The 27,579-nt window shown below is 38.5% G+C and overlaps 1 protein-coding gene across 1 annotated transcript in view; it reads right to left on the bottom strand.

The window, feature by feature from the left end:
- Positions 1 to 27,579, bottom strand: part of EPB41L4A (erythrocyte membrane protein band 4.1 like 4A) — a 132,881-nt gene that overhangs the window by 60,613 nt on the left and 44,689 nt on the right. Inside the window, exons 2-7 of the mRNA XM_026059900.1 lie at positions 22,453 to 22,557; positions 14,277 to 14,328; positions 13,268 to 13,346; positions 9,321 to 9,418; positions 6,049 to 6,169; positions 25 to 112 (exon numbers count right to left, since the gene is read on the bottom strand). Coding sequence (XP_025915685.1) covers positions 25 to 112; positions 6,049 to 6,169; positions 9,321 to 9,418; positions 13,268 to 13,346; positions 14,277 to 14,328; positions 22,453 to 22,557 — 543 coding nt within the window. The remainder of the gene's footprint in view (positions 1 to 24; positions 113 to 6,048; positions 6,170 to 9,320; positions 9,419 to 13,267; positions 13,347 to 14,276; positions 14,329 to 22,452; positions 22,558 to 27,579) is intronic.

Genomic DNA, 27,579 nt, shown 5'->3' with positions numbered 1-27,579 from the left:
TATATATTTATAAACAATACTTACGTAAACAGGATGGAGATCCACTCCATACATTTCCAGGGATTTGGCCACCCCTAAGTAATTTGCTTCTGCCTCAGCAGGAACTTGACCCCTGCAAACAACATTCTGCATAAGAACTTTGCACTTCCACTTAACGTATTAGAATAAGTCATATTAATAAAAACAGTTTGCTGGACAGGTGTGCAACCCTTCCGACCATTCGTGTAGACTGTCGTGATCCTTTCAGCACTGTATGTCTGCTGGCTCCAAGTAAGGCTGTACAGTGGGCACAAACTTTTACTATAAAATTCTCTGCTATAAGATGCTATCATATATAAAAAGTATGTTAACTAGAGCAGCTAATCTTTTCCTGGCTACCACACTAACGCCCTGATGTCTCAAACATGCTTCAGACGTTTCATTTTTAGGCTTGAATATGCAAAATAATCTTTTTTCAAATAACTACATGATTATTAATAAATCAGGAATGAGTGACTGACTGGGGGAGTGTGTTCCCATAGCAGTGCTGAGGCTAGCAAGGATTTCTGAAAGTAGGGTTCATGACTGCAGATGAAATACTCTTTTCTTCATAAAATCTTGCCTACAGGAAGTCAGGCCAGCTGGTAATACCCAAGCCTGCTACTGTAAAAACAAAGTTTGGAGTCTGTTGCAAGAGATTAGCAGTTTCACACACCCAGCTTGCCTTTCCATCTGCAAATATCAACACATCAGTTAATAACTACTATCAGCTGCATGGTGGGGAGAAACAATGGGAGAAAAGTGGAGAAAAAAGCAGCTATTAGAAACATATTTGACATCACAGAGGAAGGATTTATTTTCGAAAAGACTAAATAAATTCACGGTGTTCAACAATGGACTTCTCCTCAGAATTTAATTTGTTCTTCCCTTAATAATTGCCATTGACACAACAGTAAGACCATCTGTTGCAAGCCTCAAATAACTGAAACTGTATTTTCATCCTCACTCCTTTTTAAAGTTTCTGTGAATGCTACTAGAGTGTTACTGAGAAAGTGAAGCACAGCTCGTGATCCCATAAACATCAACTCTAAAAAATGCATCCCCTGCTTCACCCAGTAATTATTGTCTTGGGGAAACATTTCACCGCATTTGCTGTCACTCATATTCAAAGTGTGAAGCAGAGCTCAAAATCTTGACACAAGACCTGAAAAATCCTGCAATATATACATTTTCTCTTGTCTCCCCATTCTCTTCAGCCTAGCAGGTACGTTCCAGGTTTTTGCAACTTTTTTTTATGCCTGACAAGGTAAAAAACACATGAAGTGTGACACATGAAAAGGCAGTGCTAGCATAAATGCAACAGTACAGGTTTTTAAAATGGCTTCTCTGCATTTGAGAGACAGGCTGCTTCACCCTGTCTCATCCACAGAGCAGCACTGACACAGTCTCAGGGGTCCACCCTTATTTCCAAGGAGTCCTGGAGAAGCAGCAGACCTGAAGCTTGTAACAAAGTCCTTTTCTCAAGAGCTGGAGCTGCCAGTAGATCAGTGGTTCATCTCTGATTCACAATATGCAGAACGCTGGGTATTCAGGACATCAGGGTCGTCGAATCTGGCATTACTTTTAGCCACTGCTGCTACAAAAATTCACTCCACAGCTTTATTTTTTAAAGCATGTTTGTAGCTCTTACAGATATGAGTGAAATGTTCACTGAAGCAGGATTGTCTTTTTTGAGTTCGCAGGAAGGAAAAAAAATCAGTGCTGAGTAATGTGAATTACACCATCAGTGAATTAGCGCTGGAATCCAACAGCAATTTAAATATCACTATTACTGTTTCCTTTCTGATCATATACAAAAAAATGCTTGTGTACTTATCCCACCAGTCCCACTTGTCTCAAAGTACCAAAAAGCCCAGATGTCAACTGCGTGTGTATATTAATATTTGTAAAATTATACCTAATATATAAATATGTATATTTGCAAAAATACTCAGTGAAGAGTTGGTCTGTGAAGGTGTAAGCTGGAGCCACTAAAGGAAGGGAAGGGTATGTGCTCCCAGATGTAGATGGAGAAGACAACGTGGAGGGGAACGGGGAAGGTCAGGAACTGAAACTGTTCCCAACATCATAAAGAATAAATGTTTCTTTTTTTTACCATATACAAAAATACAAGCTCTCCTCAGCATCATGCATCTTGCCAATACATCCAAATCTGAAACAGCCTCTGCAGTCGGTAATAAATATGCACCTCTCCTTTAGCTGGACAAAGAGCACCTGAGAACCACTGACGGCCCTAAACAACACTTGAAAGCCGCTCTTAAATCTATTTTGGGCATTTTAGCTTTCTTTATGCCACTGATAACATGCAGTATTGATTCAAAACACACCAACAGCTGACTTGCCAAGTATCATTTAGCCCCCGACCTGCTGCAGTCTGGAGCAGACAATGCAAGAAGGCCAATATGAGCTCTCCCATTTGCACTGAAGGATCATAACCCTCCTGCAGCACCTTGAGCGTCTGCTTCCTCATGTGCAAGAGCTGAAGCCACTGTTCGCTGTAGAAGATGTGCATGACAAGATAATCACATTGTACTTTGCTATTTGACATCAGGATTGTCAAGCTGGTTTACATTTGGGACAACTGCATTAGGCAGGCTGGAGAGAACTGATGCAACCAGAATAACTACCAACTCTAAGTTCTCCCACCTTTACATGATTCAGAAACTTGCTCCAGAAAATTCATCTTGGACAAATCCCAGAATATCTACTGTGCTGTGTAAAAACTGAGACCTGAGCTCCACAAACCTATTCACAGAATGTCTCCAAACAGGTGAGAAAAATCAGGGATAGGCCCTCAGCCATTCCAGCTTGAAAAATTTTATCCAGAGACAGCTCTCACCTGTGTACAGAAGGCATGCTGGCAGTGCTGATGCTGGCAGTCAGGCTGAACTAGCAATGCGTGTGCACCTTGGTGTCACTCTTTTTTTTCTGATGCCTCTAAATCCCTGTCACCTAACTGCAGCCAAGGAGCAGAAGAGTATCAGAGCTCTGGCTCAGTAAGCATCTAAAACCACTATTGTTAAGACAGCTATCACTCCTCCTCACAACCGCTGCTCCCCCTGCTTCTGAATTCCATTTTTAAGGTTACAAACTCTTCGAGCTAAATGAATCATAGTCTGATTTATTACACAAATGACTAGAGAAACTAAAGAGAAAGGAATGAAGGTTGCTTAGTATTGGTGATCTGGAATTAATCTCAAGTTTCATTTCTCAAACCCAGTCTCTGTGACATTGATCCAAACAAACTCCTTGTGCCTCAGTTTCCCATCTCTAGAACAGAAAAAAACAGTACTTCTATACTTCACAAAAAGACCTGTAGTAAGATTCTCTGTAATTCATCAATTACGGCAGAGCAGTCAGGCAACCATACAGAAGTAATTATTTAACAACGGATTCTCTTCCCTAAAAGAGAGAGCTCAAGGTAGTGTGGTAACTGGCATGCATTCCAATCACAAGAGAACTTTTCAAAGTTAACATTTCTGAGTTAATACCTATTCTCATTAAACAAGGTACACGTAACACTAACATACAGAACTACAGGCAAGAAACGACTTAACCTTCTTCCAGTATGTGGCTTTATTACAGCAGGAGAATCAAGAAATCTAGATCTAAATACAGGATGGCTAGTTCTGATTATCTCTACATGATTTTGACAAAAGGTATGATGAACATACTTATAAAATGTTTCTTATTGCTCTCATCTTAATAATTGGTTATATCACAATTGCACCTAACTTGGATTTGTTAGAAAAGCTTCTTTTACACTTACTAGGAATATGAAGTTGGAGATAAGAAAGTAAATTTTTATTTTGGTTTTATCTACAGTATGAGCTTCTTTCATACGTTTTACTTTCAAAACCAGGTTTATGTTTTGCAGTTTTGAAGGCACTGCAGTCTAGCATTTGGAACTGCAGGTTGGGAAGCCAGATCTTTCTGACTTCCTGTGCTTTCACACAGTGACTGCTTGTTCTGCCTCTGTCACTCACACACCAAGTGAACTTCATTCTAAAACTGATCTCACTGAAACTACTGATATTTCATACACAGAAGACTATTTCTAAAAATGAGTAAGTAGGACAGAAAGTGGTTCTCTCCACCTCTCTGATGCCACCTCCAAAAAACTCCAGTTATGCTCTTTGCTCCAACTTCCGGGTGAGATTGTTGTATTTTTTCCTCTCTAATGTTCCTGTTGTTTCTTAGTCAAGCACTGACGGAACAAACGGGGCCAGAGGTTACCAGTCTTTATCTTTTTTTGCTTAACAGCTTACCTCTCCAGTCCATCTCCTTGTTGTCCTTATTGCAATTTTGCTTCCCACCGCTTTGATCAGTAATCAAGGGAAGATGTTGCATGCACAAATTGCAATCTGACAGAGAATCAACTGAATCCCAAAGCAGCATCTTGGGGTCCACCATGAGGCAGAGATTGCCCATCATGTCAAAGATGGTACAATGTATATTTTTTTGTATTCAGGGTGATTATCATTCCAGTACCTGGAAGATGGAGAACCGACGCTTTGCAAGCCTCTATTATCAAAATGAATTTGTCTTTTCCAACTTTTTCCAAGGTTAAGTYGAGATTGCATGAATCTCTCAGGTCTGTTGATGTATCTGTTTCAGATCTCTTCAGGTCCCTTTTGTCCCATCTGCAGTAAGCCTAATATTCTACTCCTGCAATCACTTGATCCCTGACTTATTTATGCCTTCTCAGCTTCTTCTCATGCCAGAGAAATGTTTTCAGGTGCAGTTTTGATGTCTGCGAACTTTTGTATTGCCTGGTTCAGTTTAAACCAAAACTTTTCTGACGCCCACCAGTTATCTTGTGTTCCCACAGCTTTTATGTTCATGCAAAGTTTTAGAACTTGTTTGTTTTTTGTCCAGAAGTCAGCGCTTCTAATGCCTTGAGTTCTTCAGTGTTGCCTGATGACTTTGTTTCTAGGTACTGCTTTTTTTTCTTATGAATCATATGTTCCTCCTTACTGTGGAATCCATTAAATTGATCACTGCCAATATGTTTTACATAAGACATGTTGGTTAATACAATGAAAGGATTTTATGCCTGTAAAACCAAACTGCCTCTTTAATTCATACAGATGTTGCAACTGAGACTATCACTTAAGCCATGGGCATACAGACTGCTTTCCTGGTACCTCCTGCAATGTGAGTGGCTCTCACAAAGACTTATGCAGGTTGCTACAAGCACTCCTTCCTTACCCCAGCTAAGGATTTGGCAAGAAAAGAGACACTTCATTGTACTAAGTGCTGTACATTACTATATTAAAAGTAATCGTTTTTTATCCTAACAATTCATTACTGGAATACATAGGAAAAGAAATCTTATCCCCATTTTACAGAGAGTAGATTGAGGCATGGTCATAATAAGCAATTTGTCCAAAATTACACAGAAAATCTGTGCTGGAACAGGAAACTGAACTCAAACAATTCAGAAGATTTAGATTTCTTTCTCTTCCACTACAACAAACTAAGAGAAGACAGAATCACAGAATGGACGAGGTTGGAAGGGACCTCTGGAGATCAGTTAAGTCCACCCTCCCTGCTCAAGCAGGGTCACCTAGAGCACATTGCACAGGATCACGTCCAGGCGAGTTTTGAATATTTCCAGAGAAGGAGACTCCACAACCTCTCTGGGCAACCTGTTCCAGTGCTCTGTCACCCTCACAATGAAGAAGTTTTTCCTCATATTCAGATGGAACTTCCTGCGTCTCAGTTTGTGACAGGACCACTATTAAAACTGCTGGTTCAGAAACACTCATACCGAAGCCTGACAAACATCATATTTCCATTTGTTTTCCTATTCAGTTCTGAAAAGAACAATTTCAAACACATAAAATGTTTCTATTCTACTTTTCTGAGGGACATAACTGGATGTTCTGTGTCTCCTCAAGTCTGCAGACCTCCAGCTGGCAATACAAGGTGCTCCCTGTTTGCACTTACCAAGCATTTCCAAATCTAATTTTAAATGAAAAGTTCCCAACATTACTGAATTCTTACATTAAAGTTTTGTGTGTCTGTTCTATGGCATCTTCCAGTTCTTCCTTCTGGTCTGGAACAAAACGGTACTCCGACACATAACCTGCAGTATGCTTATAAGGGTCATAGTCTCCCAGCTCAGCTACGGTACACAAGAAAAGAAAAAAGTTTTCAATGCTTTATGTTAACCAAAAAGTATATTATCTAATCCACCTATTTGTGCCAATCCACCTTTACCCAAGTGACTGTTATCTCACCATGCAGTCACATATAAAATCCAAAACCTATTCTTCTTTCAAAGAGGAGAAATACAAGATAATCTGCTCTTTATGTACAGAGCTGTCCATACTAGTCCACCAAAAAAAAAAAAAAAAAAAAAAAAAAGGTCTTCAAACATTTTTAAAGAGAAATTTGAAGGTTTAAAAAGCTGGAAATTTTGACAAGAAGGCTATCGCTTTTACAGAACTAGATCCAATTTTGTCCAAGACAGTATAAGTTGAAATTTGATGCTGTATGTTATTTGGCAGCATATGTAAAACAAATGGAGAAGCAAAGTCCAGTTCTTAGAATATTTGTGCCCTCATAAGTCGTAACATTACAGACAGAACTGATTCATATTCTTGCTGGGACTCTTAACAGAAATGTCGAAGTCTGAATGGGAATGTAGACAAGTATCATGAGACAGACCTAGAGATAGGTCCTTTGAAGAAAAGCATCATTTATTGTGAGGAAACAGAAGACGTCATTCTCCAATAAAGTATCAGTATATTTTCTGAACATTAAATTAATTTTCAAAATCAAAATAATTGTAAAGAAAGAAATTTTCTTAAACAAAAAAATTTTAACAAAGTCAAAACATGATTTTCTTTGAAAAAACCCTAGAATTTGCATACCTTAGTTATATTACTTTACATGTTCCCATACAATTATAAAATAAATATGCACCTTTGTCAGAACCCACTTCTGCTGATCTTCATTATAATGAATTGCATCTATCTGTGAAACTGTGCTACAGTTAATATGTTAATTTAATAACCCTGAGCAAAACTGGCACATGTGGGGCCTCTGTGAGAAAATCTTCACTGAAGGTTTCTATCCAATGCCAACTGAAGCCTTAAACACAGCCAAAAGGAGGCTATATGAGCCATGAAGGAAAAGGCTCATCTAACCACTCATGTTTCTTTCTAGATTTTAATAATGTTTCCAAAACAAGACAGTTATCTGTTCAGTGGAGATGCTGAGAAGTTCCTCAAAAAATCTCTCTAAAAACATTGTTTCTTGCCTATAACAGGATCAACAGGAACAGCTACAACAGCAAGAACCTCAGCATTCTTAATAGGAACAGGTCAGATCAAAAAACAGAACTGGTATATTCTGCAGACTGCCATAGGTACTGCAGAGTGCCATGGGTACTGTGTTTTCCATCATTGTCACTATAACAGTCTGCAGTCTTTGCCCACAAAAGGAGGAGTAAGGTTCATGTGCTAAGGAAAGGATCAGCATGGACACCAAAGATGGCACCCCAGCATCATCTGAATGGCATATGCAGGGCCAGTGACTAGGAGCGGAAGGTGGACAGGACGCATGGACCCCAGCTCCTCCTGAACCCAGCAGCAGCTGCTACTTCCACAGGGGAAAGGTGCCACTGGTACAGCACCTGCCACAGCCTACTGCTGTAACGAGCAGAGCTTCTCAGCTCTTACCAAATTCCAACAAATGCATTTCACCTCAGTTTGGAAAAGAAAACAATATAGTCTGGCATATCACCCTTGGAAAGGCTGCTCACCTCAGTGCTGATACTTTGGGTTTGTATTTTAAATATGTACCTCAGGTACAATTGCAGGCCTTAAAAAAAAAAGACAACACTTTTTATAGAGTCAATGGGAATGTATATTTACTGGTGCCAGGTCTAAATTTAATTCTCTGTTCTTTCTACTCCTTGCTATGCTTTAACTGACCTCTCTTGTGTGACCTTCCTCATTGTTTTCCCATAGAACAACTGAGATTAGAATCATATAAACCAGATTTTATATCAAAACAGCAGCTTCCCACATTCTAACCATCTTAGAAAATGACTAGATGACAAGAATTAATTTATTTTTTTACTCATGTCTCCTAGTATGTTTAAGTTGTTACCATCATTACATAACTTCCTGCTTCATACTGCAGTAATTTTTCAGGGAATGTACAACTGCCAGTAAAGTGAAAAGCGCACTGCAAAGAGTTTTTTCAGAGTATGTCAAGTCAATGGCAAAATGTCAGTTAAAAATAAACATATCAAAAACCAGAACTAAGAAACTAGCTTCTTTGAAAGGCATGTAACACACCATGAAATTCTGTGATGCCTACTCACATTTCATATACAAGTTATTTCATTCTGCCTTGTTATTCTAAAACAGAAACGAAAGGAGGACCATTTGTTATCTTGTATTATGTGTTGTTGAATCACACTTGGAATATCAATAATGTAGATAATCTTTGCTTAATATATATCACACACAAGAAATATAAATCTAATGTAAAACAAATCATGCAGTCAGTTCCTAGCATGACTTGTCATACAATTTTTCCCATTACCTAATACCCAGGTTACCTGTTGTGTTTGAATGTAGAGCTAGAGCTGCAGTGTAAGAGGAATAACTGGTAGACAGATAGCTCCTTCCTAATTGATCGCTAGTTCTATTAAGTATATAGGATATAACTTCCACTTCTGAAAAGCTAACTACTGATGGATGAATGCAGATAAATGGCAGGAAGAATTAAAATTCTTCACTTCAGGTCAAAATACATCCTCTCTTCAAGCAGAGGCACATTTGTATTGACATAATGTAATTTTTGAAAGATTCTTTTATTTGACAGAATGTGTTGGCTGGAGGCTGCCAATGACCCGTCAACTCTGTAAATTGCCTGATGAAGTAAAAAATACGCTATAGGAAAAAAAAATGGGTTGTTGACATATTCTGCATGCAATGTCATAAGTACAAAATAAGGTATTCCTGAGCAAGGCAAACAGCGTTTGTCAGACTTTTCAGAAGGTAATTCATATCATCTGACTTTTCAACTTTTTTTGGCATTAATTTCTGTATTATTTCTATATTATTAATTTCTGCATTACTTCTACATCCTCTGTTCTGAATGGGCATCTATTTACAGCTCTCTGGCACAAATCGATCTAATTTGTTTTGTTCTGAAATGAATGCATAAAGTGTTAATTAAGTCTTCAGTCAACACTTAAAGTGAATCATAATACAGGATTAAAAGAAATAAGTTCTTAGCTGACCAGAAGAACTTACACTGAATCACATATGCTCCCAGCTGCGCTGCAGTGTTGATTGGACAAGGCAAGCGGCCCTGTAAAACATCTTGCTTGACCTGCAAGAAAAACTGATACCTACAACACAGAGAGGAAATGAAAATTACTTCAGTATTGAGTCTGAGGCACCAAGTAACATTTCATCATCTTCCAGTTAACTAAAAACATACCATGCAACATAATTAGGTGACAATCAAAAACTGTATTCCTGTCCAAATTACTCTTCTCCTCCTAACCTTCGAGTAACAACTAAGATTAATCTAGTGAAAGAAACGGGATAGGGAAGAACTCTGCAGTTTTCCCATCTGCTTATATTGAGCAGATAAAATTAATTTTCCTCACAAAAATGTAATTTCACTCTTTTGACTTTCATACATCAGTCAGGAAACAGCAAAGAGGGCTAAAAATCAGAAAAACTGTTAGATACCTATCAAAAGCTAAAGTTTAACCTGATTAGTGGATCAACTTAGGGGAGAACTGGGTATCAGACATCTCTTGAATCAACGGTCTAGAGCAGATGCAGATTTCATTGGATCTGTCCTCTCATGAAGAAATGGGCGGCTATATTACCAGCAGCTAACTGTATTTGTCTTAGTGCAGAGCACCTGCCCTCTTGGAACAAAGATAGCAGAGATAAAATGTAATTTTTGACTTGTAACCTGCTTCTACATCCACTTGATGAAGTACATACTCAGGCCTCAAAGTAAAGCCACATTGAATTAAAAATCAGCAGCAGGACTGAGAAGTAAAGGTAAAATCAAAGCTTTTGAGAATATTTTTTACTGATGCGAATCTCTCAGTTTCGAGCATTACCTCAAATGCAAACCAAAACACCTTATATACAGTTTCTTCAACCTCCAATGTACATATTCAACACACATCAGACAAATTGCTCAGACATCAGATGCCAGCTGAACACAAGTATCTGCATTTGCCACCCCTTCTCCTGTCTTTCCAATGCTGAACTTACAACGAAACAATACACACAAAATGGATGGAAAAGCAAAGAGAAGAAAACAAGCCATCAGGCAAAAGACCTGTTTGGTTTTTCAACTCTCCATACTCATTCTAGGAAATCTTTTTAAGCACACTTTGTTTTGCTTTGTCTGTTTTTACTACAACAGATTTGCACAGTGTTTTACAGAACCTTACATGAATTTCTTGCACCAAGTTCATACAAAAGCAATACTGAAAAGGTATCTTTTTAAGAAAAATTTTGGTCACACATACATGCGTATGTACAGTTCTTTCATTATTCATTAATTCAACTTCATCTACACAGAGCCATTCAGCTACATTGTAACTGATTTATTCTGTGTTTGTTATTACACATTACTCATGTAAGTATTCTGTAAGTTCAAAGTGCAACTATTCTCGTCCATGAGAAGTTCACAGACTGCAGGTTGCATGATAATTGATCCTTAAATTAGACCCAACAACAATTGCTAGACTTTATCAGACCAAATGAGTCTCTCCATAAGGATACCCGTTTCTTTCTGGTTAATGATCCCCAGAATATGTGCCGTGCTTTGTGTGATATTACAGTAGGAAATGTCAATCCTTAAACAAATGGCTAATATTTTCCACCCCGAAGAGCCAGGGCCTTGCACAGAAGTTTTTTGAGAATGTCAGCAGGAGATATAAAGCACAGATGCTCAGGGTTTCTTCTATCTAGGCAATATCTCAGTATTGCTTCTATCCAGGGTTTACCAGTCCCATCTAGACAAATATTTTCTGTATGGATGATGATGATGATGATGATAAAGAAGATCTTAAATCTACTATGGAGCACACAGCATCTTCTTTGCAACATGAAACATGTTTCTGATAAACACTCGTCTTTCTTTTAGTACTTCTGCAGCTCTACAGTGCAGAGCTTCAGGAACAGAACAGTGCTATCATTGTCCCTTCCATAGGTGTCCATATCTGTGTATTTCCAGTACGTATGCTCAGAATAAAACAGAACGACAACTTTGCAACAAAACTCACCTCCTTGCAAAAACCAGTCAAAGGCAATAACTGGTAAGTGCATGAGCGACTCCTAAGAGATGAACATTCTCAATTCCCACTGAAGCCACTAAGCTCCTCACAGAACTAGACCTTTTGTCCAAACTTGCAGCTAAAATATTCTCACCTTGCTCGCTGTCAAGTTTGTCTTGCAGACATAATACTACCTAAGCACAGCTCTAGGAAACACATCCAGTATATGTTAATAGGAATCACCTCAGCGTTAGTTTTTGCCTACAAACCAAAATTAGATTTTCGTGTGAAGCAATTACAAATTTGACAGGTTTTCATTATTTGCAAATAGTAATCATGTAATGCCACAGATCATTAACATCTAATAACAGACTCCACGCACATACTCATTACAATAACAAATACATGGTCCAAATAAACACAGTTAGCACGCCACTGGAATCACATACTTCCTGCTGAAAATTATTATTACGAAGAAAAAGAGTAGCTGTAATCCATTCTAGGTGGAAGGCTTTATTTCTGTGGCCTTCTTATATTTTTTCTGAAAATATATTTCTTCCTTCCAAGGTTTAAGAGCCTATAGGAATAAATGCTCATAAAGTTTGATGGCATGTGGCTATTCTTCAATGTGCTTTTTAAGGAGTGTAGTTACAGTGTATTCCTTTCTTACGTACCTCTGTACCTTCTAGGGTGCAACTTTTGCATGAGCAAACACTGTGCACACAAAAATAGAGGCTTACCATTTATGCCAAAATGCTTCTTGACTAGATTTGCATACCAAATTAGCAGTGCAAATCACAGACTAACTTTATTACAAGAAAACCAAATACAAGTTTTGAAAATTTAGCCCCTGTCATTCCGCAGACATAAATCTGACCTGCCTCCCAAGCAGTAATCACAACAGATTCTGTTGCTGAAGTTCTCTTCCCAGGGCCATCTCTTTCACCCTGTGAGCAGGAATGAAAGTAGTTCTGGAAAAGTACAGCAAAACTGTATCAAACTTTCAGGGCACAAGGGCATTACACAGCATCCAGATTATGCTTTTAACCTGCAGAGTCATAATTTTATTTATTTTTATCAGGTCAATATCAATCTTGTTATACTGAGACTTCTGTCACTGCAGTGCACTTACAGAAAAAAAAAAGCTCTCATTGTGGTACGTGAAAAATATTCTGCTTACGCTGTAACTGCCATCTTTGATTAAGGAAAATTAAAATCCCTGAATGTATTCAAATAAATTCTCACGTGTCATATTCCTCTTGAGCACAAATTTGGACATCAAAAGAAATATTTTGGCATTTATTAATGCAAGTCAGTACACTAATTTTATCCATCTACCTATCACAATTTTCAAAGTTCCCTTCGAATACAAAATTCATTGTCTAAGATCTTTCATAAATAAAGCAAATAGAAAAGCCTCTTTGTGAGAGTTCATGCAAATATGTGTGTGCGTGTATGTGCGTGTGTGCGCGCGTGCACATGTATCCTCATATTTTTTTAGAGGCCAACCTTATTTAAAAGAATCAAAAGCACATAGCTCTTCAATTTCCTTCACATATTTTTAGAAGGACAAAGACAAGTCCTCTTGAAAAACAGTCCTGGAATTTAAGGTATGACCAATAAAGAAGAAAATGCCCTGTATTTAGATATCCAAGTAAACTCTAAACTTCACTATAGCATATGCATAAAGACAGACTGAAGAAAAGAAAAACCCCTCAAATGCACATCGAATTCCTTTGATTTTTAATGCACTAGAGAGCACCTTTTCATCCTGATCTTTCCAAACAGTGGTTCATACCAGCCTCTGTGAAGCTACTCACAATTCCCTCCCTGCACATCCAGATGCTCAAGCAAAAACCACCCAGTCGCACCACAGCAGCATGTGCCTGACTCTAATGGATCACTACCTTGAAACCAACAAACTGTACTCGTATCAAAATACCGCACCTTGTTATTTCTTCTTTAAGTTTACATGGATCCTCTGCATAGAATTTAATGCCAAAATACAGAGTGTATGGTGGTCCAGCTGAGGAAAAAAAAATCAGGGCAAAATATAATAGTTATGAATATTATTAGATTACAAAACACCTGCTATGAAGCTTATAAAACTTGAAGTCACCAATAAATCCTAACACAGCCACATACTACTCTTTAGCAAAGCAGAACACCTACATTCATAACACATGAAAAGTAAATAATAATTATAATAAAATAATAAAATACTAGTAACACAAATACAATAAAATAAAAAAAATATTAAAAACTAGGCTAAGAAAACTCTTTTTACCGTTTTTTCCTAGTCTGTGTCTGTTTATTCATATCCCGTAATTCTACTTGGAGTTTTTATTTTGAAGATTTTAACTTTAGATTTCATTGCTAACTCTTTCTCCAAGATTTCTTTTAATGCTTGGTTTTGACCTTTAGATACTTTTTCTACTGAAACTTTTTGAAAAATGTAATTGTATGAAATGTGATTCCGATGATAAATTATAATACTTAATATTAATCTTTTCCACATTTTCAAATATCTTATGAAGAGATTTTAATTATATGCCAGTTTAATTAATAAATATTTGGAAAAGCTWTTCTAATTCACCTTTTATATATACATTGTTCTTCTCCAGTTAACTCCAGATAGTACGGTAGAGGTATCACAGCTACTATAAAATTAATTATACAAGTTAAGAAGAGCATGATTTGTTATTCTAAAATAAAAATGTAATGGCAGAGAAATCCTTGGACAATAATCTCACAAATACCCTTAGAAAATAACGGTACATTCAATCTGTGTGTGAAATTTTGACGTGGCTATGAACTGCAGTAATGAGTTAGTTCAAGAGCTATTAATCTGTTGTGACTAGAATATAAAGGCCTTACAGGCTATATATACATGGAATATTTTCTCTGTTGTTTCATCTTCAGATACTTTCTTTAAAAGTTTGAATTAAATACATACTGTTTATCAAGTCCTTATGTTCAGCAAGGGTCTTTGCAGGATCCAGCCAGTACTGTGAGAGAGATAATTATGGAAATTAGTCACTTAAGATTGAAAATCAGTAGAGAATAAGTTCAATTATATATGTATTCATATATTGATTTTTTTTCCTCACAAATATAGCACAAGTGAGATGATTTGTTTTCTCACCAGAATACAGAAACTTTACCAAGATTACATTAATGTTGAGTCTGACTGCCTGAGACACTTCTGTCTGCTAATGACAAACTTGTAGCAGCAGAGCCATTTCTGATCAGAGAAACATTGTCTGTACAAGTGTAATGTTACCCGTCTTCTCTAAGGGAACAGGTCTTCCCAAAAGGAAATATGCTTGGTAAGAGCTACCACATATCAGTCTCGTGACAAGTTGACTCGATAGAGGATTTATTTAAGGGCCCTCTTGGTGTCTACCTTATCTGATAGAGATAGTACACTGCTGTGCAACCTGGCTATTTTCTTCCTGAGAGATTAACCGAAGCAGGCCATCTCTGAAATAACAGCAAAGGTATATATACTCAGTGACAACAAAGCAGGTAAGACAAGACCGACAAGGAAAGAATGAAGAGGCTCCAACTGTTTTCTAACGAAAAACAAAAGTGGGGGGATAGGCATAACAGTACTCTTCCAAAACCAAAAACTGCTATAAGAAAATGCTGATCAATGTTTCTGTGTGTCCGCTGAATACAAGACATGAAGAAATTGGCTTAACTAGAAGCAAAACAGAATTTAGTTTTGAGTTTTAGAAAAGCTTTTTAACAATAGCGGAAGGAATCACCGGCAAATGGCACCAAAGGAGAACGGGCGCAGAATCTCTTTCCTTGGCAGGTTTCAAGAGCTGGCTGGCAAACATGTCAGAGCTGAGCGAGGTGCACCTGGCGTGCTGCAAAGGAATGAGCTGTTACAAGGGCTCCCATACCATTTGATCAACAGACCACAGATGACTCATTGTATAATTTCTCATTACTCTATTCCTTCTTTATCAAACTTCTAATAAAAAAGTTATTTTAATTGTTATTGCTGAGCACAGTTCTGCAGACCAGCTGGATACTTCTCACGATGGCTACGTGGATCACCAGCACGATGCACATCCTGTTCTTGCAACCATGTCATTAGTTTATTTTTTCTAGCCTGACATTTCTATGATTCAATTATCAGAAAAAAGTGCAGGGGCAGCTGCTGAGACAATTCTTATCTTCACTCTTTTCTGTCCTCTGCCCTCATACATGAACTTTTTGGACAAGCCAAAAACGGCACACATTTTTAAAACCTGGGAAGGAAAAAGGCTGCAGAACACAGCTTCTGAAAAGAGCTTTTTGAGGCAGCCTGAATTTACTCCTTTTGTGCCCCCCACTTTCAACCAAGGAACGACGAGATCAGTGAATGAAGAGACTCCTTACCTGCTCACCGAGCTAACCCCATAGAGAACAAGACTAAACTGATCAATCAAAAATCTTCCTCTTCTAGCCAGAGAACATCTCCAGAGTAAAGAATTTCACTATTAGAATGAGTAACATACAGAAGAGAGGGAAAAACACTACAAAAAATTCAAAGAAAAAATTCAAACAACTAAGTGAATAACTGGTTGTAAAAAACTATCAGTATTTTGACAAAACATGAAAACAAACTATTTCTATTAGCTGCTGATCCACCTGCACTAGAACCAGCCGTATGCCTTGCTCTTGGTCTACTGGAGTGATATTGCCATCTCACATCCAGGAATATTTGTTGAGCACTGCCACAAACTAAGGTTACAAGAATCATCATCCGTCCGTTCAGTGAGCTGCATTTTAAAAATAAAATAATTAAGATGGCACCTCACGCACGAGGGAAACCTTACACTTGACTCTTACACTCTCACGAGTCAAAACTGACAGCTTCACAATGATGTAGAATGATGATAAGGTACTTCAAACTTCCTACAGAAAAAAAATATTCAGCGTGTATTTGCTTTGAATACATTCAGTAACTATCCAAAAATATAAACCCTCTTAACCTCAACACAGGGTGGGAAGAGAAGAAAAATTTGTCACACTTGTTCAAACAACCTATTAGAAATTCCTATCAGCAATAATCTGAGCTAGCACAGTAAGTAAGCTGACAAAATAAAGAGATTTCAAAGTCAACAGGCAAAAAAGGGCAAAAATGACAGTATACTGCACATTCTGACCTTAGAACATCCCTCTTTCCAAAACTGGCATCACAGTGTGAAAAATACATTGCCAAGCTAGCTTGCTTTCATTGACAGCTTTGTGTTATGCTGCAAAAGATCAAAACTACGCTGTTTCAAAATCAGATCAAAATCTATCACAAAATAATTCATCAGTCTTTAAAGCAAATACGATTTTCCTTAACTGAACTGAAATCAGCATCAGGATTTGAACCTGTATTGTTTAGTGTTTTATAGTCCTCTTTGCTTTTTTAGCGTTAGATGCACAGATGGATTAATTGTATGTAAAAAACTGATGCTGAAGTATCATCAGTAAAGTTGCCAAGTCAAGCACAGGAGTATTACAGATTTCTGGTTGTCTCTGTAACCTGAATTCTGCTGCCTTTTGTATCCATGCAATACACTAGCCTTGACGGGATAAAACAGATTGCGGCCATGTAATTAAAGACTGTATCATCACATATATAGACGATGCAAGCACATTGAAATTGCATTAGAAGTCTTAATTCTCATATGCAGTACTTGACCTTGCAACCTAAACTATATTCTTTGTACAGTCTTTGGAATGCAATTTCCAAGTTGGGGGGGGGGGCAAAATTCAGAGGGAAAATTCAAAATTCAGATTCAGAGGGAATCTGAAAAGAGGAAAGGGAACAAATCTGGTTATTCGTATTGTTAAACATTTCTTTTCCTTCCCCTAAACTGAGTCAACAGGAGGAATTCTAAGCCCTCATCACTGTAAGACAGATTGCTGCTACTTGCGCTAGGAAAAACCCAGTATCGGCTGGCACTAGGAAAATGCTCTTCCGAGGGTACCATGGGCCTCTAGATTCCTGTGCTGCGTAGGTAAACGGTTCAGCTCAGGCTGGTTTGCAGCTGGGATATTGAAAAGGGGGGAAGATACAAGAATCTAGACTGTTTTGTCACTTCCCCAGTAAGTATTTACTGTTGCGGCAACGCCACAAAGCCATGCTTAAAATCACTGTGCAGCAATTTATTATTGTAAAGGCTGCCAAATTTTTCCTGAGGAATGCAAGGGGTGAGGGGAGGAAAGGGTGTATTCTATCATTTTATTTATAAGCCAAAGATGGATGGGACTTCATGGATAACGGAAAGGCATTCTTCAAGCCTGCCTTGCACAATGAACACGAGAACTTTTACAAAAACAAAACCCCCCTGCAGCAGAGCCCTCCAAGCATACTTATGCAAGTATGCATAATAATGTGTATTGTATACCTATCATGTTTGTATATTCATATAAATAATGTTGGATAGAGTCACAGTTTTGAACTTGCATGTTAAATCGTTAAAGAGCCAAGAGGAAGAAAACAAAAAAGCAGTCCCTCCGACTAATCCAGTACACTTGCACAGCAGGTGAGGACAACAAACTCAGCATTCATGGGTGCCGAAGCATGAGACATGGAGTCTCATTCTTTTTATCTGTTTGGCAACCAGCCTGCGACTTCTCAGTGACTTCCTGCCTGTATCTCTCCTGTGCAGGCAGCAAGTTATCTGACTTACAAGCAGTTCATCACCACTGTAAAGCAGTGGAGGACCCAGCATCTACCCATCTAACTGCAGATGTTAAGTTATGTGCATCTGAAAGGGAAATTTAACATTCACAGAAGAAATGGGGGAAAAAAAAAATCACTATTTTTCATTAGTGCTAACAAATGCAACTATCCAATTACTAAATTGATGCCTACTGATCTACTGATTACTATTTACAAAGACAATTTACTATTTGTTTTATTTACTACAGAAATTATTATTTACTAAGAATGATGATAAATTTACTTGATATTAATGAGCAAAATTTTCCTTTTTCCTTTTTAGGAAGGAATTACTAAAAAAAAGATGTTTTTAAAAGTGTATGGCATTTTAAGAACAGACAGGCACTACTGTCATGCGTGCTTCTACAAATCTGGCTCCACTATGAAGATTCTAAACTGAGACAAAGCTGTGAGAGGGATACGTGTTATTTTATAATTAGCCCTTTAAATGAGTGCAAACATTTTTCCATGAATTTCATTCCTTAAATCTGCATAGGGTCAAATCTAGGTCAAATTCCATGAACTTAACTGAAACAAAATATTCACTAGGTTGAAACATTTGCTGTGGTATCAGTCAATGAAGTGTCCAGTGGAGGCAAATCTATCAATTTCAAACTAAAACCCTGGGCATCTTAATCAGACTCTTACGAAGTTGTACCTATCACCTCACCCATGCCAATTTTTGTTCACTTTTACAACAGAAATCATAACATTTAAAGAGATTACCCAAAGTGTTTCCTTATCTTAAAGGAAATGTATAAATCGTCAGGCATTTCCTAAAAATACAAATATGTATTAAATACTTCTACCTTTTTTTTAGAACCTAAAGTTATATTGCTTATATTTAATATTAGATCTATACCAGAGGATGAGTTTCCTTTTGATCCTACTACACTTTAAAAGTTCATTCTTCCTGCCTTTAATTCAGTTGGCCATCAGCTTTGTTCAGGTTGTTTCATTCCCTTAACAATCTTCTACAGTTTCTAGCTTCTCAGCAATATTATCAGCTCCCACTTTCCTTTCACTGGCTATGCAGTCTATTTTAACCAGCACAGGTCTTTTTCTTTCTAGCTGATTTAGTGTACTGTGTTCATGGCAAATGTCAAACCCGTACAAAAAACAAAGCATGAGCTAAGTACAGCTCATCTGTTCTTCCAAGCTCATGAGATCAAAATACACACTACATTATGTTACAATAATGCCCTAAAGGACAGATATTTTCTATTGTAAGCAAGTATTTTGTTAGAATGATGCCTTTTTTTCTACAGTTAAGTTGCATACAGTCCATTCAATCTGCTACTTTTCTGCCATCTACCAATTTGGTATAATAACCTGCCAATTTGAGCTTGCTGCAGTTTCTTTATTAATTATGTAGGATGGATCAAGAAACCTACTTCGCATATGTGAGTCCACACTGCTGGGATACGAAATTCATGGCACTGGCTTCTATATTTAACTTTGCCATAACTGAACTGACCTGGTTGCAGCAGGGCAACTCACAGTAGAAAGCTCAGGTTCAGAAGAAACCAAGATCAGCATCTCCCCACTGCCTCTGCATCCCCTCTGGGCTACCCAGCTGCAAAATGCATGGCCAAGGGCTACCTTCTACGTGCTGTTTTATCACACCTGTATGCTCAAAACAGAGGTTCCACACCACAGGGAAGAAAACACCCAAATGAACACTTATTTCAAACAAATGTACACTACCCATTAGATGCACGGTACACAGGTACGGTGTACGCAGGTACAGTGGTGCCAATCTCATGTTAGCTCCAGATCTTGGAGCAGTACAGATGTGTTAGCACAGCACTGTACCTGAACTAACTGGGACGGGGAAACCAGCTTGGTATGCTGCTGAATTTACATGGTGACACTGCTTTCTGTATTTTTATAGCCCTAAGCCAATATCACTGTGCTGTTCATTGTGAATTTAACAGCTCAGGTTAGCGTTACAGTGGAGAAGGCAGATCTTTGCATCACACCGAGATGTGCCTCCAGCAGCAGCATTAGGCCAAGCAGGTGTAGCACAAGAGTTTAGTTGGGAATGGTGAGGTGGCAAGCTGACCAAATGTGAGACGTAAAATGCAGACAGGTTTCTGCAAGTAAAAAACAATTTTTATTATCAAAGGATCTTTAAAATGCTTCTGGTTGTCTAGCTTTCTGCAATAAGAGAATCTCAAAATCTTCTTCATAAGAGGAGCTCTAATAGCATGACTTTTTCAGCATGTTTTTGTGATTTTAGCAAGGAAGTGCCTTCAGACTACAAAAGTGCCCTTTGTCTCATCAAATTCTGCTCAGCTTTTCCTGAGATATAATGTGTTAAAATTGCCATTTCCATTCCCTCTTTTGTATGCTGCAAGAAAATRCTGGCATCCTGCCAAAATAATAATTGGTGCAGCCCTCCTAAGGCACACTGCTGACGCCAAAGAGGCAGTAGCAGCAGTCATTACATGGGAGCACCTGGGAGCCGTAGGAAGGTGGGAACTGGAAGCGAGATGAGCAGGGGACCTGTGTGGGCCTCCTAACACTGACTTACCTTGCATTTGGTCCCTCCTCCACTAAAGGAGAGAGAAATCATAAGGCTGCTGTTTTCCCAAATACTAAAGCGGTGAGAGAGTAAAAGGCAGGACAGACTTTCCTAAGCCATTTTCAGCTCCTCCAGCACAGACTCTGGCAATCACGTCTTGCCTGAGAATACCAGATGGGGCACAACACACCACTTTGCTGACAGGTGAGGCAGAAGACAAAACATGCCCCATCGGTCAGGACCCAGCTGACCATCCACAGTGAAAAATACAGGCTGTATCTGCTCTCAGCTTAGTGGGACTGAAGTGCCAACAGTTTGTGCAGCAATGCAAAAGGCTTGAGTGAAGGGCTCATGACAAGGACAGAGAGGTATAGTGACAATCAGTTAAAACTATTTTTCATTTAAACTATCTTTACCAAAAAATGTACTATACTATGTTAAAAGAGCACTGTGTGGTCTGTCAACCAAAGCACTCAAAGGGTAGGAAACACTACTGACATCCTATAGCATTAGTTCAACCCACCTGTTCATTCTGATATAGTTTCAAATTATAAGATCAAATACTTTTTGTTTTTCCCTAGGACTTCTGCCTTGCTCAGAGCACAAGACAGACACAGCTTAAGTACTTCACTGAGAATGGTAAATTTGGCAATTCCTAACTTTCAAGTGCTGGATTTTGGAAATTAAATACTGTTCTTTTAACATGAAGAGTTTGGGGGTACCTGGAATGTCGATAGAGAAATCCATGTAATATGACCAAATTACTACCCTAGAAACAGAGTCTTCCAATTTATGCTTTGTCCTACTGTCCATGGTCTCCTCACTGTCATCTTGGTCTGTCTGTCTCTTTGCTGCATCTAGCTATTCTCTCTCACTTGATAATTAGTTTGTTAGTTTTTCAGGAAGAGACCACTTTACTGTTATGCATTCATACATTACATAGCACAATGAAATCCTGTTCCCTGATTAGACCCAAAGTACTACTAAAATAATTATGATACCACCTACATAAGAGGTAGTTCACTAGCACAACACGAAATCAACTGGAAGTGCTGAGGCATGCAAGAATAATGGGAAGAATAACTAAACAGGTTCTTTCAAACCCTTAATAAAAATTTTCTTTTGTAATTGTGTTGTGCTCTTTAAAATATACACTTTTGTCCAATCTATTTTATTCATCACTCAGTTAAATACATAATATCACAAATAACCTGACAAATTAAATAGTAAAATATTCCTCACCAACAGCAGTATATTAATAGGTGGCCAATTCTCCAGACACATTTTTCTCTTTGAGACTAACTCAAGAGCACAGTTTTAAAACTCATTAGCAAGGTAACTTTGAGCAGCCACCATACCATACAATATGTCCTGACAGCCAAATGCTTCCTTCAAAGCAGGGGCTACGCTCTAGGACAGCAGATCAGCAAGTGGCCCAAGTAAATCAGCTTTTGACCCACTTGGGGACACTGCTTTCAAGATACTCCAGGCCCAGCCAAAACAGGAGCAAGTTACAATGGGTTCATTCAAAGGGAATTCCTAGTCAGGAAAGTATCATGTCCTAAGCACTGAGTTCAGGGCAAAACATTAAAATGGAAAAAATTTTAACCCTACTTACTGTGACAATTTTTTACTTGTCATACTTTCTTCATTTTATTTTCAACATCTCATGCAGAATTTAGGACTTGATTCTGTTCCTGTCTAAAACATTAATGTCTATTCCAAGATTTTAATGCTAATGAACACAAGGAAATTTTTACTGGAAAACTAACTGTTTCATGAAATAGTAAAAGTTAGTGAAAGTATGACAGTTTAATGCTCTATAGGCAAAGGTCAAAAGAGGGTAAATTTTACAAATGGAAAATCCAATCTGGCGTGTCTTTTACTCACCGTTTGATGACTTTGGTCACAATAGCGCAGTCCAAAGTAATCTATCTCCACTAGGTTTAAGTGACGAAATACGTAGCCCAGGACAACCGACCCTTTCGTTGACTTCTGTGGGAAAGAATTTACAAGGTCTTTTCAAAAAGATGCTCTGCCTTTGTCAGCTACGTTCAGTGGCATTCATGCATTCAGTTAGCTTTGTCTAAAGAAGGAGGCAGTTCCCACTGCCTTAACCCAAAATTTCAGCTATTTAGAGAAGAAAATATTTTGTCCTGATACATGTTTAATTAGCCATTCTGTAAATATTGTTAGGTAGTTAGCAGGTAAACAGACACAAAAGAAACTACTTAAGAGTACTTGCATACATACAACGCTAGTGAACCTAGCATTTTTCTAGCAAGTTTCTGCTCTCTGATCAACACACTAATCCCCAYGGCATATCTCAATTCTGAAATCACACTCTTCCTTCAAGCACAGGCCTGTCACTCAAATGCTGACACTGAAGATCAGGAGGCAAAAGTCTGTCCTTAAGACATAAATTATGAATTATTAGCTATTCCATTATTACTCTTGGGGAATAAGGTTGGAGTTTATTTGTTTTCATTTCAAATGTTTTTGATAGCAGAAGTGGGAGAAATCCAACACCCTGAATCAAATAATCCCACTGTATTCTTGAATACTACTTCATTAAGGGTCTACTCCAGTATTTGCAAACAATACTGGCTACAATATTACAAACAAAGTTCTACTGTTGACAACGTATTGTAAAATGCCTGCTGCCACCTGAAGGCCTCTTTTTTATTGGTTCGTCTGGTAGGCAACAACAAACACACTAGGGAGACTGAGAATAATTACACAGAACGATCCCTCTTCAGAATCAGTTAAAGCCTTTGATTACTATAGTCCTAAATTCCACAGAAAAATATGGAAATAAGTCATAACGAGGTTTTGGTTAACCGTTTTACATGTACATACATACAAGGGCCCTAGGATATCCGTGCATGCCAACTGCCCTACACTTAGTCTGCGTATGCAGAAAGATTATTTGCAAGAAGCTTGTATAAACAGCGACAGAACAGCGAATAGTACACCTACATGAAAGATGTGTCATCAATTACCAACTTACCATGGATTTCAAAAACCAATTCACATCTGCTTTGATCCTCTCTATCAGAGTAAAAGTGTGAGACAAATGAAACAGGAAGTTGAGATTGAGAAATACTGTTTGTGTTGTTCTGCTGTTTAACCTAGAGGCAAAAAATCACACTTTCACAACTAAAATGGCAACAAATATTGATATTAAGTTTATTTCATTTAGCTCTGCTAGTGAACTATCAGTCAAACAATGACCATGACGATGCAGTCATTCTTTCTGAGTAGGCGCATTTGTGCAGTATTTGTACACAGTCACCAAGGCAGGGTCAGTACAACAACTTCAGATGGCCAATCATGCTCTAAGTATGTAATGGCAAGATAAACATCTCTGGTAGGCTGGGACTTGTTTATTCATGCTATTCAACTAATTTAATATATGTTTGCTTAAACAGGAGCAGTTCTTGAAAGGGTCTCAGTACGGCACAGTCTAATGCCATACAGGCCAGTTACACTGAATAGTTATGCCAATTCAAGATAAGAGAACAAAGCAACTGGAATTACATATTTCTCAGCATGTACAGGCAGACTTGATCATCAGCCACATAACAGAAAAAAACTTAGGAAAAACATGATTACATTTAGCAGAAATTCACTAAATCTCACTTTAGTATTTTAGGTAAAGCACAGAAGTACAGTGATCTTATCTTATCCCCAATAAAAACTGAACTTGGGTTGTAAAAACAACACAAGACAAGATTCAGCCCTTCTCAGCTATAAAGTGACAGTCAGGAGCACTATAGCAAAAAACACAGAAATAAAACAAAACACACCTCAGAAAAAAAGATGGGTTAAATTACAGGACAGCAAGGATACAAGATAGCAGCAGTATCCATCCCACCTCATTTTCTGTAAATTGTTATTCAAAGAAGCAGGAGAGACATCTACCTAACTGAACAGCACATACAGTTATCATTCATACTTCCTGTAAGAGACAACTGCCTTCAGCCTTGGAAGCAACTGTTCTAACCATCCCTTAAACAGTTACGACCAAATCTTGGGAACCCAGGACTGCACCAGTGTCCTTTAGAAACTGGCACCGGAAAAGCACACAACGAAAAAGCAGCCCTGACTCCAAAGCTCTTGCACTGAACTGTGAGTGATTCCATTTAGGTATAAATTATTGCAGCACTTTAAACTGGGTAGTAAATGCAAAAGGAATATTGCAGATGGAATGAAATGCACACTCAGCTGTGCAGTGCCACAGGGTTTGGAAAGGGTTAGTAAAGCCTTTCCAGAAGGTATAATCAGAGCTGCCTGTGTTATTGCTGGTGGAGGGAAACTGGGCAGGGCCTACCGAAGGCATGCGGAAATTCTGTGATTGGCTTCAAACGACTCTGTTTCAATGAGCTGGTCACTCTTTTTGTTTGACCAGTAAAACGATTTGTACCATCAATTAGTCTTATTAGCAGGACTTATTAAAAAAAAAAAAAGCAACCCAGGGACAAAGATGAAGCAGTCCATTTTCCATTCAAATATCTCATGGTAATTATGCACCCTCCTGGGAATCATCCAAGATACTAGACTAAAATGAAACAGAAACTAAAGTCCTACAGAGTTTAACTTATACTACCCCACACCAGTTTAGGATTCAGCTAACCTGGCTGGCATGTTTCATTTTCAGTCAGCTTAGGGCTGCAATGGGCTCACAGTAAATAAAGAGTCTTTGGGACAACTTTCCTCCCCCAGAGGTTAAAGCCAGCGTGATCCCTAAGAAACAAGCACATTTCACACCTGGTTTGGCAGAAATTAAAGCTTCTCTTTTTTCCTTTCAGAGATAAATGGTAATGATATTTAAAAGCCTTTCAACTATTTTTACTTCTATCATTGAGCTGAGAAAGAAAACAAATATATCTTAATTTATTTGCTTAACGCAGTTCAGTTAATGTTTCCACCACTGCAGTTCCTGCAGAAACAAGTGATCCAGCTGTGGCCAAAGGCTGTGCAAAGCCATCTTACAATGGCTGGGTGTTCTCCACACCTACAGGCCCAATATGCTCAATGTGTTGGTTATCCCCAGCCTAAACACACTGTGTGCAATTGCCTCCGTAGCGCTCCTCACCAAGGCATTTCATAACCCTCAGTGATCCCTGCAGGTGCGCAGGGCAGCGCTCCACCAGGCAACTGCCAAGGTGAGGCCTGTTCACTGCCCCTGCTGAACCGCTCTAACCACACTTTACTCAACCTCACCTATCACCAACACCAAAGGAAAATTCTTCAGACCCAGCTCAGAGCCTTGCTGAAACCAAGGCAGCCTCATTTTCGGTTAGCAAGTTCTCAGTTTAAGCCAACTGAATTTCAGTGTTTCATGCAAGTAAATTGGTTCTTCAGCTGGAGCCCGGAAAGCAGTTCTGCTGACGAAGCCCAAGAGACTACTAATCAGTCTTGAAATGCACTTTTTACACTGCATTGAAAGAAAGTTCTCTTTAAACTTCTTTAAATTCAGAAGGAAAGCTGTCTTACTTTCAGCAATAAAATTATAACATAATTCACCAAAACTGCAGAATAAAACTATCAAAGAGTGTTAACAAAGTTAATCCACAGCATACAGCACTGCAAAAACTGTATAATCTGCCTTGCATTAAGCTCAGACTTGCTAGAGGTTTGCATTCTTAGGGGTAAACCCCAGTACAATAAGTTTATTTGAAAATATCATTGGCAATGCTTTCAAGAGAGAACAAAGAATTGTTCAAATGAGTCATAACATCTTGCTTTACATGTTAGCGCCATGGCTTCATAAACCAGAAAGGCAGGTTTCTACTGGCTAAAGAAAATGACAGCCAGAACCTTCAGGAGAGATTTGCTTTAATTGTATTTCTTTAATCAAAAAGAAATTGCTCTTTTAAAAATGCTACAGTACTATACTTCAATATATTCACATTACTGCATATTTAGTCATCAGGAATTCCTATTTTCCACGCTGCTCATTGCTTTTTAGCCCCAGTGAGGTTTTTCTGGTTTGATATTGTTTAATTTTCTCCTTTGTATCGTACACAGCAGGGAAAGCCAAATCAGATCTACAGTCAAGGTCAACAATGAATTTAAACACAAAGTTAGAAGTACAGCAACATCAGCCTCCATAGGATGTTAGTCCCTCTCTCAAGAGGAAACTTGCGTAGGGAGTGAAATGCCAACTTATTAAAAGCAAAATAAAACACAGCAGGATATCTTTTAGTCCAGGCAGTGACCATGGAACCTTTCTTCTGAAAGTAATTCAATCTGCTGCCTTTACCAGACTCTGTCTCTTGCAACCTCATAGATGCTAAGGAAGATGCAGATGAGCCCCTGCTTAAAAATATAAGGCTTAGAACTTTGGTTTAACAGAACTGCTGCCTTTTGATGCACCTTCCTATTTTTTTCTCCCATTGTTGAGTCTGTTGGAAAGTCACACCTGATACTGAGTTAATTATTCTGCTTATACACTGGCATGAGATATCAATAACAAGAAGAGCAGAAGGCTTCTGATGTTGAACAAGGAACTTCATTAGAATATGGAAAGTCAAGGAGGATGCTACGGGGGATGACAATTGTGCTGTGAGAGGCAGGAGCACATACTACGGTCCTCAGATTTCCCTGCCAGGTGTTCGACTGCAGGGGTTGTGCTGCTAGCAAGCCCTCGAGTTGGAAGCGTGCTTGATCCACCCCCTACATGCTACACAGTAGCTTGTGCCTATGCAATAAATGGGAAGTGCTCCCCATGTGTCAGGGCTGGAGCACGTGGGAGCACAGAAAGCCCAAAAAACAGGGGAAGCCCCTGTTCTGCTGCTTGTGCAGCTCTGGACATGTCCATCACAGCAACTGCACACACACAGACCAGCCCTACAGCATCTGGGTGCTCAGGCAGACGCCCCCCAGACAGTACCATTTACCCAGGATTTTCAGAGACTGAATTGCAGGATTTTGTCCTAAGTGTTACTAAGCACAGATGAAAATTTTGTACAAAAGCACTGTACAGAGTCACACAACTGATGGCAAGTAGAG

This window comes from Apteryx rowi, unplaced genomic scaffold (assembly GCF_003343035.1).
Source record: "Apteryx rowi isolate R43461 unplaced genomic scaffold, aptRow1 scaffold_161, whole genome shotgun sequence".
NCBI lineage: Eukaryota > Metazoa > Chordata > Aves > Apterygiformes > Apterygidae > Apteryx > Apteryx rowi.
Note: the sequence above shows the minus strand (reverse complement) of the source record. Positions and strands in the feature narration are given on the sequence as shown.